The sequence below is a fragment of the Hydra vulgaris genome, chromosome 10 (genome assembly GCF_038396675.1).
Source record: "Hydra vulgaris chromosome 10, alternate assembly HydraT2T_AEP".
NCBI lineage: Eukaryota > Metazoa > Cnidaria > Hydrozoa > Anthoathecata > Hydridae > Hydra > Hydra vulgaris.
Window position 1 is genome coordinate 23,620,001 of NC_088929.1, and position 17,500 is coordinate 23,637,500.

Sequence of the window (17,500 nt, forward strand, 5' to 3'; positions counted from 1 at the left end):
CCTTTCTAGAAAAATATAGTAGTAGGGTTTGTGAATCTAACTTAAAGTTATACTTGGCCACGGCTTTTCAGATGTTTTGAGAACATTCAAGTATATGTATGTTTCCATGAATATCCAAATACACACCAAAAGAATCAACTTCATAACTCAAATTTTTTCTAATCGAATGTTTTTATATATAAGCGAATGCTCCAAAGGATTTGCTAATATAATATGTTTCTATATTAGCAAATGTTTTAAAAGCATTTGCTAATATAAAAACTTTTGATTAGAAAGATTGAATTTAAGTTAATTCTTTTAGCGCGTATTTAAAAAACTAAAAAAAAAAAAATTTTCATTTATTAAATACTTCTCTATTTTAGGAAAAAAGTTAAATATCATAAATTTACTAGAACATTATTTTACAGCCCCATTAAGCACTCCAAAATGTAGGAGTATTTCACTCAATGTACCAATTTGAAAAGTAGAAAATGCAATAAGCGTTCAACGATAATATCAAACAAAGATGGAAATACTTCATCAATGGTTAAACATTTAAAAGTTAAACATGGAATTTCTTTACTAACACGCGAAGAAATAGGAGAAAATTCTGGCACCAAACAATTTAAAACTATCGACACTTTCGTTTCCGTTGCAAGAAAGCCTTTAGAAGAAATTTTCTTTAAAATGGCCGCTCTTGATGGTATATCAGTTAGGGCGATTACAAAGTCTAGTTTTATTCGTGAAAGTTTAGTAAAATCAAGTTATAATCTTTCTAAAGCCGAAAGAGATGTTATGAATTTAATTCATTAGTTTTATGAAAAAAAGAAGTTGGAAATATTAGAATTGTTACAAGAAAAAAATAAAGAAGGCCGACAATTTAGCATTACACTAGATGAATGGACGAGTATGAAAATTCGGAAATATCTCAATATCAATTTGCATGGAATTGACTCTGAAGTTTATAATCTAGGTTTAGTGAGAATTTTTAACTTATGTACAGCTGTACAATTAGTTGAAAAAGTAGAATTACTTTAATTTAAACACATAATATTAATTTAAAAAAATATATAGCTGGTTTAACCGGCGGCGGTGCAAGTGTAATGAATTCGGACGAGAATCTCCTGGTGTCTATAATTTGTGTTTGAATCACACTATACACTTAGCTGTTTGTGATGTACTATATAAAAAGAAAAGTATTACCGTCCTGCAAGATGAAGATGACGTTAATGGAGATAGAAATGAACATGGTCAAGATGATAATAATGATGATCAAAATGAAAATTATTATTCTGACGAGAGCGACGGTGACGTCGAAGAGTACGGACAAGTTGAATTAACAAATTTAGGCAATGTAGAAGAAAATATAAAAAGTGTTTGTATAATTGTTAAATTTTTTAAAAGCTCTTCTGTGAGAAATAATATTTTGCAAGAAAAGATCAAAATAGTTTTAGGAAATGAACTTCAGGTAGTGCTAAACGTAAGAACTCGTTGGAACTCAGTGATCGAAATGATATCTAGATTTTTAATATTATTTTATATCATTAAAGAAGCTCTGCAAGATATTAGAAGTATACATTTAATAGAAAATATTAATATAGAATTATTAAATGAATTGGAAAATACTCTAAAGCCTATTAAATAAACTGTTGAGGCTCTTAGCAGAGACGATGTTAATCTTGCAACAGCCCGATTAGCAATTGATTTTATGTTAAGAATATTAAAAGAAACCAATGGTAATTTAAGTTGAGAGCTACTAATGACAATGAAAACTCGAATAAATAGCCGTAAAAACCAAGAAATAGAAGAGCTATTTGATTCTCTTGTAAATGGTACTATGCTTTCAAAGAAAATACAGTTATATACAACAGATTTACTGAAGAGATTATTTGGTGAGGATGAAGAACAGCAAAACACACATGAACAGGGGCATTCAGTTGAAAATAATGAAAATACTACAGGAAACACACTGCCATTAACACTGGAGGAAGAACTACATAAAATATTAGAAAGTGCGAAATGTCCAATTTTGCCAAGTTGCGGAGATAAATTAGCTGATATTAAAAAAGAATTTTTATTACTTTCAAAAACTAAAAAAAGATCTGTATATTTAGAAAAATTGTATCAAGCGTTAATGACGATAAAACCAACATCAACAAATTCCGAACGAACATTTTCTGTAGCATCCAACTTCTGTTCAAGAATTCGTTCTAGATTATCGGACAATTCATTAAGTGCATTAGTTTTTTTAAAGTTTTATTTTTTAAGTAAAAATAATGGCTCTGTTTTGTATTAAACACTTGCAACTATTTTAATTGAGTTGAGTTTATTTTTGCTATTATATTTACATGCATTTTATAAAATGCGATATTTTTAAAAAAGTAATGTCAAGTTTATTTGGTAGTTATTAGGTAAGATTATAATAAGTTTAGAATAATATATTTATGTTAGACGTTGAACTGGCTAAAAGATGTTTTATTTACCTTAACGTATACTAAATCCATTTTTAAAAATCGGCGTGAGAACAAAAAATCCTTTCATGCTATTGTTAGAATTGCAAGTTAAAAAGAAGCTTTGGACCCGGAACCAAACCCGATAAATATTCTTAGACTCGACTCGGACTCGTCGGGTTTAAAAATGCCGGGTTTTCCCAAACCCTATATATATATATATATGAAGGGCTTATTGTAAAACAACAACAAGCCACACTTTTTTAAAAAATGAGTTAATATCATTTTTATAATCATAAATAGTATACGCAATAGCCATAATTCTTAAAATTGGAGCTATAATTATAAATCATCTTACCGTAAGCACTGATTTTATAGATTTAAATAAAACTTAAAAGTCATTTTTCTCGAATATTTGTTTTTGTGGCTTGTCATTGTTTTATAATAAGCCCTTCATATATATAAATATATATATATATATATATATATATATATATATATATATATATATTTATATATATACATATATATATATATATATATATATATATATATATATATATATATATATATATATATATATATATATATATATATGTATATATATATATATATATATTTATTTATTTATTTATAAATAATATAAGTTGATTTCAATAAAAATGAAGCGTTTATATTAGGTTATTTTGATATGTTAATATATTATTATATCAAAATATACTTTAAAATAGTTATACGCTGCCTCTTTATTGAAATCAACTTACATATTATATAGATATCATATAACAAGATTATGACTTTTAAAGATATATATATATATATATATATATATATATATATATATATATATATATATATATATATATATATATATATATATATATATTATATATATATATATATAACTTAATTAATTTAATTAATTTTTGCCCTGTTCTATTAAAAATATTAATCACTCTATTTGGTAAAATACATTTAAAATTATTCATATATACATAAATACATACATACATACATATAATATATGTACATAAAGCGCAAGATAAACATGTAAATGATGCTTGTTGACAAATTGAACAAATATTCATTTTAATTAAACTGAAATAAAAGTATTTTAGAAAAGGAAATTAAGATAATTAAAAGCTAATTAAAATGACCTAATCATTTTTTTTTAATCTTTTGTTTATTCCAAAGCATTCTAAAAAATTATAAAACATTAGAATCTATTAGAAGTAACTTTGGAGAATATTGAAACATTTACAAATATTTAATATATCAAACTACTTAATAATAATTGGATTTATTAAACATTAGATTTGATTATAAAACAGCAAAAATAATTACTTAGGTTAGAAATCAAAACCATAAATAATTATAATTGATATGTTATCATAATCATAATAATGTGTAGATTCACACTGTAATTTAATTAATACAAAACATCAATTATAATTATTCATGGCTTTTATACCATAACATTTAATAGGTATGCCAGAATTTTTTATCGTACGAGTATGGTTTGATTTTATCATACGAGTAAAAAAATATACATTAATATATGTTTTTTATCATACGAGTATTATTTGCATTTTCATACCAGTATTGTTCCCTATGTATTACTCGTGCGATAAAAATTTTTTTAAATGTTATAGTTCTAATTCACAAAATAACCTCGATTACTTTCACAAAACTAGCCCGTGACATTAGGGCTCGCGGAGCCCTTATGCTGCCAACAAATGGGCTCAAATTGCAGCGTAAGGGCTCAAATAGTAGCATAAGGGCGCAAAAAGCAACATGAGGGCTTTTTACGTAGCGTCAGGGCTCATAAAATACAGAGTAAGGGCTCACAAAAACTACTACTACTACTACTACTACTACTACTACTACTACTACTACTACTACTACTACTACTACTACTACTACTACTACTACTACTACTGTAACTGTTGCGGATGAGCCCTAACGTTGTGAAATTTGAATTAGAGACAAGAGGTGCGTAAAAACGATGTTTTAGATATTTTTTCTTGTAAATGCTGCAAAAATAATTATATTTTTTTTTCAAATAATTTTTTCGAATAATTGGTCCGCTCGTAAAATTAGCTTTTTTATTACATGTTTTTTCTACTTGTGTAGCATGAGGGCCAAACATGATTCTCCTCTCTATGAATTAATTTCGCTAACAAACAACAATTGTTTCTTAAAACCATGTAAATTCTCCCTAAAAATACCATAGTTCCACCAGTTTTTATACTTTCGTCTTAAAATTTTTTTCTACTACTTGTATTTTTTCCCCCCGCGTATAAACCTGAGTGAAGTTACTGAAATATGTTTAATCGGTTAGGTTTTGTGAAAACCTTTCAATAGTGTATGAACAAACAGAGAAATTGTCCTTTCTGTTCCCGCATTTACGCGCACAAACAGTTCAATTTTTTAATGAAGTTTTCAAATTCTATTTTATTACTAAATAAATTAACTAAGGATTTTTTTTATTATTGAATTTTACATAACACAATTATTTACTTAAATTTTTTGCTTTAGGTAGCATGGGGGCGCTTTTTTTTGCAATGCCCTTAAATAAATAACTTTGACATATTTTTGTTTTTAAGTCTAAAGTGACTATTTTAAAAATATCAAACAAACATATTTAGCTATAATTAATCTCATATTAACTAAAAGGTGTCTTTTAATTTATTTGGCACTATTTTTTTGTTTAAAATAATTCAATAAACGAAATAGTTTAAAGGCATCGATGCTCAATGGTTAATCATCATTATCATCACCACCGTTTATTTATTGGTTGCAAACAGGGGAGTTTTAAGTTGGCAACAACTTCTTTAATACTTTCCGTTCTTGATCAGACATGCCTGACCTTGCGACGTTCCTGATCTCTTATGCTCTTGGTGGCATTTTAATATTTATCACTTTACCGATTATATTGAAGATAAAATGTTTTCGGTTTACATAACAACTTGACTCTATGACGTTTTTCTGGTATCCACAGTACGTATTAGATAGTAAGATTATTTGAGTCTTTTGTAGTGCTGTGTCTTAAGAAACCTAATTGTTAAATATGAAGCCTGAGCTGATTGCAGACTTATTTTTATACTAAGTATTATTCTGTAGCTGTTATTTGCAAAGCTATTAAATGTGTTCTGGAGTTTTTATGTAAGAATCTAGCTTTCGCCACCGTAAAGTAGGATTGGTAAGCTTCAAAAATTTAGGTTTTGCACAGGATGGGTACAGTTCTGACTGCTGAACACTATTAACCGTTAAATTAGGTTAGCGCCTTCTTGAAATTCACAAATACAACCTACAGGTTTGATATCTTTTTATAACCTTTTCTATAGGTGATTGTATGCGTTACAAAATAACTTTTTTATAAGGTTTTTGGCAGCAATAGACTGATTCTTCTATAATTTTTTGTTTGAGTTTTCTCCGACAATTTTTCATTTGAGAATTTGATTGTCTTTCTTTGGAAACGAAACTATGAAGTTACATAGCTCCACAACTGCACAGATATCTAAAATTTTAGTAACAATTAATTGTACCCCATTGCATAATTTTTTGTTCAATAATAGAACAATAATAGTTCAATAGGCAAATAGATAGCATTATTGACAACCTTTGCTGAGGTGTTTGCTTGAAGCGAGCACAAATAATAATTTAACCTCCCTTATTATCATTTTGTTTAATTTTTTCTTATAGTTTCCGGTTGTCTTAAAACATTTATTTTAATTAAAATATGGAGGCATTAACAACTTGCAACTGCATTATTCGTGAAGTGTTTTATTGGATATATATATATGTATGTATGTATGTATGTATGTATGTATGTATGTATGTATGTATGTATGTATGTATGTATGTATGTATGTATGTATGTATGTATGTATGTATGTATGTGTGTGTGTATGTATCTATACATATATATATATATATATATATATATATATATATATATATATATATATGTATATATATAATATATGTATATATATATAAATATGCAATATATGTATATATATATGTATATATATATATGTATATATATATATATATATACATATATACATATATATATATATATATATATATATATATATATATATATATATATATATATATATATATATATATATATATATATATATATATATATATATATATATGCATAATAGCTTGAGCAGGTAATCACTTGTCTTCATTAAAAAAAAATTACAGGAAACAAAAACAAACGTGTTGCTTAATTTTATAATGCAGATAGATATGCGTACAAGTCAAATTTAAAAAGCCTATTTTTTTTTTTTTTTGTAATTTATTTTGTGCAACAAATTTTAGGAAAGGGTAGTGCAGCTTTTATATGAGTTCTCATAATTTTGTTATTTATTGTGAAAAAACTAATATTTTGTAACATTTATTAAATTAAAATAAATATTTCTTCTGTTGCTATAAAACTCTTTTGTTCTTTATTTCTCTTGCTTTTGACTCGCCCAATTGTGTCTTTTAGACATGAGATTCTTCTTTAAGTCTTCCACAATCTTAATTATTAAGTAAACTAGGTTTTTGTTTATAAATATTTTATAAACAAAAATCTACTTGCAAAAAACAAGACAATATAATTTTTGGCGACTATTGAAAGGATCATTAATTAACTAGCAGTAAGTAATAAGGATTATTTGTAAAAAATCCAATAATAACAATTAACTTGCTTTATTATATGAAGAATATAATAAAGTACAAGTTTTATTTAACAACATAAACACTACATTTCATACAATCAATTATTAAATCAGTAAAAAGTAAAAGCTTATTAAAAAAAAACAACCCTGAAATACCTAAGAACTTAGTAATAACATAAAGGGTTCCATTAATGATCCCTTTATTAATAAACCCTAAATAAAAAGAGAAAGAAACAGACAGCGTTTTCAATGGCACTGCTATGTTAAAAAAAGTTGAATAGCATACAACAAAATATTATGATTTATTAAAGAAGTTATTATGAGCATAACAAAAGTAATTTGACAATGTCGAAATCAACATAGTGTTGTTATAACATGTCGTTATAATAATATAATATAATAACATAGTAGCACAAAATAGCTATAAAACAATAAACTATAAATACTGATTTTGTAATGATACCAATAAACAAAATTATTTTTACCTCAATTATGCAGAATTCTAGTTTCTTTTTAACTGTTGACTAATGATTAATACAGTAAATTTCAAATGATATAAATTTACTAAATTAAAATCATGTTTCAACAGTAGGCGAATTAATAAGGCAATGACAAAATCAACTAAAAAAAAAAGGAAGAACATAATTAGACAATTTATAAAATTAAAAAATAAAAATAAAATAAAATCATTTAAAATAAGACTATTATAAATGGTTACTATGAAAAGTAAATAAAATATATAGCAACTTATATTAAAACTATGATAACTCTTTAAAAAGTAAGTTATGATAATAATCTTAAATTTATTAGTTGTGATATCTTATAAGTATATTAAGTATAGTAAAAAATAGTTAACAATATGTTAAGGGAATATCTTGATCTGGCCTAAGATTATCTACACATTGAAAAACTTGACCACATATTTTAAAACATGGCGGCCCATGATTTATAGGTTGAACTACATTAGCTGTAAATGAAGCAAGAGAAAGGCAGGCATTATTATTTCTTTCTAATATAAGCATTAATATAATATAATTAATTAATTAATATAATTAATATAGGCATTATCATAATTTCTAATATATTTAAAAAAAATTATATTGGAATTATGATCTTTTTAGCTCCCTGTAAATAAATCTTGTAAAACTTGCGGGAGTGATGAATGTGGAGACAAAACTACCTAACCATTATGGCAACATAAAAAATGTGTTTCATCAAAATATTTTTTATCTGAGAGGTCTGGTTTATTTCTCCTAAATAATTTTGATCTGGAACAGTATTACTTCTTGCCTAGCAAAATTTCGAATAGTCTAGCAAAATATTATACTAATTATTATGTCAAGCAACAATTCTTCCTTGTCTTGTAAAATATTATACATTTGTAGATGAATAATTTCATCTCGTCTGGCTCTATCTCTTTGATTTTGACAAGGAATATTATCAACATGCCTAATCACATTATTCTCATTTCCACTAATAACTTCTTCAAGCCAAATATCATTCATTTCAATTTCACTATTATTATTAAACATATAACTAGTAGTATTACTTCTACTACTTTACTACTACTACTTTTGTTGTTGTAAATTTTCTCACTAACGTTGGAGTCATTCTAGTATAATCTTCCTTTTCATTTTTGCCTAAAGCACGATTCCAAAATAAATGAAACTGGGAAGTGATAATGATAATTGAGTATAGTATATATATATATATATATATATATATATATATATATATATATATATATATATATATATATATATATATATATATATATATATATATATATATATATATATATATATATATATATATATATATATACAACCCGTAGATGTTGTCCGAAAGTTTTTTCCATATTTTGTTGACAAAAAGTAAAAATTAAAATGCAAGACCGGAATTATTTTTTTTTATTAATTGAGAGACTGCCTGCCCTAACCAAACCCTCAGTCGATGTAGCAACACTCCCTTGCGGGTCAGGCTAAAAGATAGTAGATGTAGCAGCACTCCCTTGCAGGTCAGGCTATTTGTCAGTCGATGTAGCAGCACTCTCTTGCGAGTCAGGCTATAAGATAGTCGATGTAGCAACACTCCGCGCATGATTTACAGTAAAAAAAAATAAAAATAGAAAACATTTTATTAAAAAAATTAAAAATAAAATCATTTTATTAAAAAAAATAAAAATAAAAACATTGTTTATATTGTTAAAAACATTCAGAATGTTTTTAAAACATTCTGGTCAATTAAATTTGCGTTTTTGTGGTTTTTTTTAAAAACGATTTATTTGTAATTAGATTAATGGTTTTTACTTTTGTCCAACACGCAAATGTTGGACGAAAGTCAAAAGTAATTAAAAGTGATGTATGTGTTGGCGTAAGAATCACTTTTTTCCTTCCGCTCTTCCCAAAGACAACAAACTATAGATCTATATATATATATATATATATATATATATATATTATATATATATATATATATATATATATATATATATATATATATATATATATATATATATATATATATATATATATGTATATATATATATATATATATATATTTACAGCTTTTTCTATAGTTTACTAACTCACTTTTGAGTACAAACAACAGCTGGCCAGATATCTGACTAATAATTAGTCTTTTTGTTTAAGTTTCCATTGTTTCTTCTGTTTTACTTAAATGGAACTGAATTTATCAATAGAATCTAAAAGAGATCAAATGATTTGAATAATAGCTTCTTTAGAGTATATGTGAAATATAATTTTTCAATTTTTTTTTGGTATAAATTTTTAATGTCAATCAATAAAATAAAAAAAATGAAATAATGAACACATACCCACAATTCTTCAATAATGATGTGCAATTGCTCAATATTCTTAGCTATATTCACACTTATTTAATGTTCTCAGTATTTTTATATATTATTCTAAGTATAATGGCTATTAGATCGGATGGTATTTTGATCCCCATTTGAGCATTCAAACTAAATATTTTCATGATAACTTGGTATATTATCAATATTTCAATTGTAATTCATCAATGTTTATCAAAAAAAAACATTATTTAACATTTTATAAAAAAAGATTAGATTTGCTGCTTTTTAAACCTCCATCAACTCAATCCTCTATCATCAGTTGTTGTAGCTGGTGCGTTGAACAATCTTTTGGTTTAAACCAACAATTTTAAGAAGGATTTAAGTCTATTAACTCAAGATACAAATAGCTATACATTTTTAACTATAAATTACTTTTATGTATGAAATAAATTACTCTTGTTATATGTTACAGATATACTTACAAATACATATATTGCTATAAAATAAATGTTTTAGATGAAAATGAAATTAATGACATTATTAACGATGAACCAGAAGAAGAGCAAGATGAAAATAGTGATGAAGATGAAGATTTATTAAGTAGTCGTAAAAGAAAACATGGTACAGTTTTAAAATTTTGCAAGATTTTTTCTTTTTTTTCCACTTTCTTAATTGTAAATTGCCCCAATTGATGAACCCTCTTTATTGATGTAACCAAACAATTTTTCTGTAATTTAGTGCCTATATATTTAGACATACATCTGGACAAAATAAAATCAACAAAGTTTGTCTTTTGGCATTTTTATTTTTTTTGCTATAAAAACTAGAAAGCATATTTTTTTTCTAGTTTAAACATATTTTTGTCTATTTGTTAAGTAGGCAATATATGGTTAGTTAAAAAGACAATATAAGTAATAATAAGATATGTAAATTACACATAATAAGTTTACATGTAAATTACACATAATAAGTTAGACGTAAATTACATATAATGAGTTAAAACCTGTAAATTACATATAATAAGTTAGACTTGTTAATTGCACATAATAAGTTCGACATGTGAACTGCACATAATAAGTTAAACATAAATTACACATAATAAGTTAAACATGTAAATTACACATAGTAAGTTAGACATGTAATTGCACATAATAAATTAAACATGTAAATTACACATAAATTAAATGTGTTTTGCAGCTTGCGTTTTACGTACGAAATGGCGATTTACATACGTGTTCAGCAGTTTTATATTAAGCAAAAACATTTTTATTTTGGAATATTCAAGTTGTCTTTTAATATTGTTTATGTGATGGTTATACAGAAAAAATTTGGTAATAAAAAAAAGCATTTACCTGAGAATTTTATAAAGAAACAGAATATTTTATAAAAAACATTTTTTTAATTAAAAGATTTTAAATTCAATATGATTTTAAAAGTTTAAATTTAGTTTATATGGAGTGTAAAATAGTAAAACGTAGAATATAAAGTTTAGTTTCAAAGGAATGTAAAATTGTTTTACAATATTTATTAAAGAAATTTTTTTCTCATCATCTGCTAACTAATTCGTTACTTAAAACATAAGTCTCTCTTCTATTGCTTTTTAGAAGAAAATTTTTTTTTTTTTATTCTTATAAAAAGCAACAAAAGTGTTTTTGTTTAAGAAAATTCCTTTCACAAATCTATTTAAAATTTTTTATTTCTTATTAGTTCAATATCATGTAAAGTTCTTTTAATGTAATACATTTATGAACATAAATTACGTTTACAAAAATCTTATTGGCAACTGATAAAATCTATCAATAAATTGTTTATAATCTTTATTTAAAATATCACATTAAATACATAAAAAATATAATAAATAACTTGTGATAAACAAACCAAAGATTATGTTAAGTATAAGATTTTTTTAAGAAATAAGTTGTCGGGAAATATAATCTTTTTCAAATACCAAATTTAGATTTAATCAGTAGTTTTTTAAAATTAGTTTAAATGATTTTTAGTGTGGTTTAAAATTAAATTTAATTACAATGTAGTACTTTAAAATTTGCTAAATTTGCATAATGAATTTTATGGATGTAAATATCAAAGTTACATTTATTTGCGTTATGCATTTTCTTTACACAATAAAATCTCAAACAAGGCCTGAATTCATATAAAAACAATAAGTTAAAACTTTTTTGCTTTAAATGCTTTTGAAATAAATTTTGTGTTTTCTGTACTATTTATTACTTATTTTAATATTGTCATTCTATGTGTTTTTGATTTCTGAAAATTATTTTTAAAAACTGCAATTTATTTTATTTATTTAATTTTCTAGCAATATGTTGTATTATAAGCAATACATTAATAATGTAAGGTATCTCAATTTATCCCGATAAGTAATTGTAGGGTATCTCAATAGAGTTTTATTTTGGAATTTTATATGATTGATTGGTGGGTATATAAATTTCAAAAAATCAGATTTGTTGATTTTTTTTTGAAAAATACTTTTTTAGAAAATCTTTAGTTGAATATTTTTTTGGCTTTTATATTTTAATATTATGTTTTAAATTTCAGAGAGCGATGAAGATGATGTAGATGAAGACGATCTTGATCTAATTCAAGAAAATACTGGAATTAAAATTAGAAAAGTAAAAAAGATGTTTTTTTTTTTTTTAATATATATATATATATATATATATATATATATATATATATATATATATATATATATATATATATATATATTCCTATTGTTCTAAAAATATTATAATATTTTTAGAACAATAGGAATGTATTGGAAAAAGAAATGTCTAAGTATATTAAGGGCTAAGGGTACTTTTTATTTTGCAACAAAATAAAAAGTAAAAATTCACAGGTCTTGTTAAGAAGTGTTATGCAGCTTGCATTTTATGTACGAAATGGCGTTTTGCATACGTGTTCAGCAGTTTTACATTAAGCAAAAACTTTTTTATTTTGGAATATTCAAGTTATCTTTTAATATTGTTTATGTTATGATTATACAGAAAAAATTAGGTGTTAAAAAAAAGTATTTACCTGAGAATTTTATAAAGAAACAGAATATTTTATAAAAAAAGACTTTAAATTCAATATGGTTTTAAAAATTCAAATTTATTTTATATAGAGTGTAAAATAGTAAAACGTAGAATATAAAATTTAGTTTTAAAGGAATGTAAAATAGTTTTACAAATAGTTTTACAATAATTTTACATTTTATACAATCATTTTGTTTAGTATATATATATATATATATATATATATATATATATATATATATATATATATATATATATATATATATATATATATATATATATATATGTATATATATATATATATATATATATATATATATATATACATATATATATACATATATATATATATATATATATATATATATATATATATATATATATATATATATATATATATATATATATGTATATATATATATATATTTGTATGTATATATACACACACACACACTAAACAAAATGATTGTTTATAGAAAAAGCACTCACGTGTTAAATTATTGGATTCTGATGATGAAGAAGCTGATAGGCCCCCACAAAATGAACGAGATAAAATAGCTCATGATATATTTGATGCAGATGACAATGATGAAGTATCTGTTTTGTCAGATCGACCAGAATCAAGACATTCACACAGTAGCTATAAAGCAGTAGAAGTTGGTGATGAAGAATCAGGAGATGAAGTTGATGATTTTATTGTTGATGATGAGGACCAACCAATAAGAGCTAAGAAATCAAAAAAGAAAAGTGTATCTGGGAGATATACTGACAGGTATAAACTCAAATTTTTATTGTAGCTTTGTTTCATTAAAATTATTTAGAAATTTATAGATATTTAAAAATATCTTGAAATTTTATGTATGTATGTATGTATGTATGTATGTATGTATGTATGTATGTATGTATGTATGTATGTATGTATGTATGTATGTATGTATGTATGTATGTATGTATGTATGTATGTATGTATGTATGTATGAATGTATGTATGTATGTATGTATGTATGTATGTATGTATGTATGTATGTATGTATGTATGTATGTATGTATGTATGTATGTATGTATGAATGTATGTATGTATGTATGTATGTATGTATGTATGTATGTATGTATGTATGTATGTATGTATGTATGTATGTATGTATGATTAAAACTCTATCTTTTAATCTGTGTACTAAAGCTCTGCGCTATCTATCGTTGATGTATGTATGTGTATGCATATGTTTGTATATGTATGCATGTATGTATGTATGTATGTATGTATGTATGTATGTATGTATGTATGTATGTATGTATGTATGTATGTATGTATGTATGTATGTATGTATGTATGTATGTATTTATGTATGTATGTATATATGTATGTATGTATATATGTGTTAGGGTAGCTCGATTTTAATTCTGCATATTGCATAATATTGCAGTAGTTGGAGACAGTTAAAATATGATTACTCTCAAAATTTGGAGATTTTGGATGACAAATCGCTTGCGGATTTAATTTTAAGATTTGTAGGATTATGCAAAAGAATGCCGTAAAATGTAGTGTATGAAATTGACGTTTTAAATATGTTCATATTTAAATTTTGTTTGTTAGTATTATTTTCATCGCTCAATGATTTAAATTTATAATAGTTTACAACAATTAAGCTAAATTTATAACAACTTGTTAACTATTTAAAGATTTAAATAGTGAAACTTTTATTCTTATATTTACATAAGAATATCAAAATAAACCAAATTTTCACAACTTAAAACATTTTGAACAGGGATACATATTTTTAGGAAAACATTTTCATTTAAAAAACATTATCATAAAAATGGAAATAATGCCCTTTTGAAATATATGGTTTACGCATCTTCCTGCTAAGCAATTTAGTTAAAATGCAGCTGTGTCGATTCTCGAATCCATAGACATATTGGGATGCTTCCGACATAAGTTTTACCACTCGCTCAACACTCTGGGAGTGAGATGGAAAGTCGTTAATTTCAGGTTTAACATTATTGTCAATCATATATTGGATTTGCTCAATTGAAAAATGTTGTGTTGTAAGGGGCTCCGTAACTTTTATTATGCTGATGTCAACTAACTCATACCAATGATTAGCATTAAAATTATTTTCTGGAATTTCCTTCAAATTTACTTTCAAACTTTCGTTGTTTACTCTATAAATATAAACTGAAGCCAATTACCACATTTAATGTATCATTTTTTTTCAAAACTTTATTTTAGTTAACTATAAAAAAATACTTTTGCCCTAGAGCCAGTAGGATTTGAAAACCAAAGTTTCGTATCTTGCTGTCATTATCTTTTAGCATGGCATAAAGAATATTTTCAGGAATATTTTTAGGCACAATGCATTGTTTTTAATGTTCTTTTTGACGATAAGTTTAACATCATCAAGTTTTTTAAAGAAACGGTTGGTTAATTGTCTCTAGTATACAAACAGAGAAAGGGAATAGCTAGAGTTAACCACCTTGCATGGTTAAGCGGTCCAATTTTATAGGCGGCCCGTTTATCAGAATTTTTACCAAAGCCTATTCCTTTGCAAAATTCAAATAAAAGTCTTTGATTGCAACTAAGGTCTAATAGTATTTCTAATAGACATAGACAATTGGGTTTTCAATACATTCAAACTAAACTTGATTTAAAATTATCAACGGAAGAAAGTTGGTATGCACTTTTTGGACCAATTTTTTTCTCTGATCACAAAGATAAGCTCTGTCTTCAAGAGGTACTTTATTACTTTGAGAGCAAAGACATACAATATGTTCTTCGATGCAATTTTCTTTATTACATGAATATTTTCTGTCACTACAGGGAAATACATCTAATAAACAGGAACATGCAGAAATATCAAAAAGTTTGTCCAAGTTTGCATCAAGATTTCTTTTCCGAGCTTGCGAATAATATCCTTAACAAGCACAAGAAGATCTTTAACTTTTCTATTAATAGGTTTGTCAGTTATAAAAGGTAAACTTGGGTTTACTGTAGCCCAAATTGATTTTATATTATTACTAATTTTCTGAGTCACTAATACGATATCTGCATTTGGATTTATATGAATAAGATAGTAATAGTACTAAATAACCTAAAAAGTGCTTGGATCTGTCATTGATAATTCACATGGGCCACCACAATATTTTTTTTTACTTTTTATCTGTGTAATTGTAGCCTTAACTTTCAGCGTTTTCGTAGGCTAATAATATATGTTAACTGTATTAAAGTATAACACTTTGAGTCATGGGCTACAGTGTGACTTTTTAGTGGGGGCCAAAGCACCAAAAAACCCTAAAATATCATAACTTACTATTAAAAATCTGTTTTGTTAAAAAAAAAGCCCCCTCAGGAATCGAGTAAAACCATTAGTAAAAACTTTAAGTATAATAATTGTAAGTATTTACCTTTGTTATTAAATTTCTTTAAATTGCAATTTTATTTTTTTACCAACTTTTAAATATTTTATATTTAATTTTAAAACCAACTTTTAAATGCAAACAAGATACAATACTTTTAAATACAAACAAGAACTTTTAAATAAAAAAAAGATTTGCAAAATTTAAACTTAAATGCGTGTATTTCTTTGTTTTAAGAAGCCAATAAAATTTTCGCTAAAGCAATTAACGAAAATTTATTAGCTTCTCAAAACAATTGCGCTTCTTAAAAAATCGTTTATTGGTTACTTTATAAATTTGAAACAAGATATTTTAAAACAAGATTACTAGACTTAAAATAAAATATTTCAATGTTTGAAATAAACAATCTAACAAAACTAGTCCAAAATTAAGACTTGAAATGTAAACCTGCAAGCCATTTTTAAACCAGGATACTTGAGATTTGGCAAAACCTCATTTCTAACCTAGACACAGTAGCTGTAACATTATGCAACTCAAAATTAAAAAAATTAAAATCGATCTACCCTAGTATGTGTCTGTCTTTCTGTCTGTCTGTCTGTCTGTCTGTCTGTCTGTCTGTATGTATGTATGTATGTATGTATGTATGTATGTATGTATGTATGTATGTATGTATGCATGTATGTATGTATGTATGTATGTATGTATGATTAAAACTCTATCTGTTTATCTGTGTGCTAAAACTCTGCTCTGTCGTTCTCCACTGGTTTGGTGGGAAAAAAAAAATCTAAAATAATTAAACATCTCTCCCCCCCCCCCCTTCTTTTTTTTTAATGATTTTTAGAAGGGTCAATCCAATTATTTGGGAATTATAAATCTGTTAAGTAAGATTCACGTATATTAAAAGAAAAATAATAATTTTGCAGTTCTAAGAGGTAAAAAAAAATTCAAGTTTTAAATTCAAAATTTTAAGGTCATTTTTGTTTTACAGTTTTCTTCAATTTTTCAAAATTTTTTAGTGCATTACAAGATGCTCAAGATATCTTTGGATTAGAGTTTGATTTGAGTGAATTAGAACCTGAATCTGATGATTTAGGCGAGGGAGAGTTTGATGAGGATTTAGATGAAGAAGAATTAGCAGCTAAAATAGAACAACGCAAAGCAAGGAAAAAAGCTTCTCGTAAAAGTAT

General features: G+C 25.1%; 1 protein-coding gene across 1 annotated transcript in view; it reads left to right on the forward strand.

Moving 5' to 3' along the window:
* LOC100201951 (transcription elongation factor SPT6) overlaps nt 1-17,500 on the forward strand; it is an 84,826-nt gene that overhangs the window by 12,244 nt on the left and 55,082 nt on the right. The window contains exons 2-5 of the mRNA XM_065807549.1: nt 10,440-10,544; nt 12,480-12,553; nt 13,435-13,730; nt 17,330-17,500. The exon at nt 17,330-17,500 is cut by the window's right edge and continues 7 nt beyond it. Coding sequence (XP_065663621.1) covers nt 10,440-10,544; nt 12,480-12,553; nt 13,435-13,730; nt 17,330-17,500 — 646 coding nt within the window. The remainder of the gene's footprint in view (nt 1-10,439; nt 10,545-12,479; nt 12,554-13,434; nt 13,731-17,329) is intronic.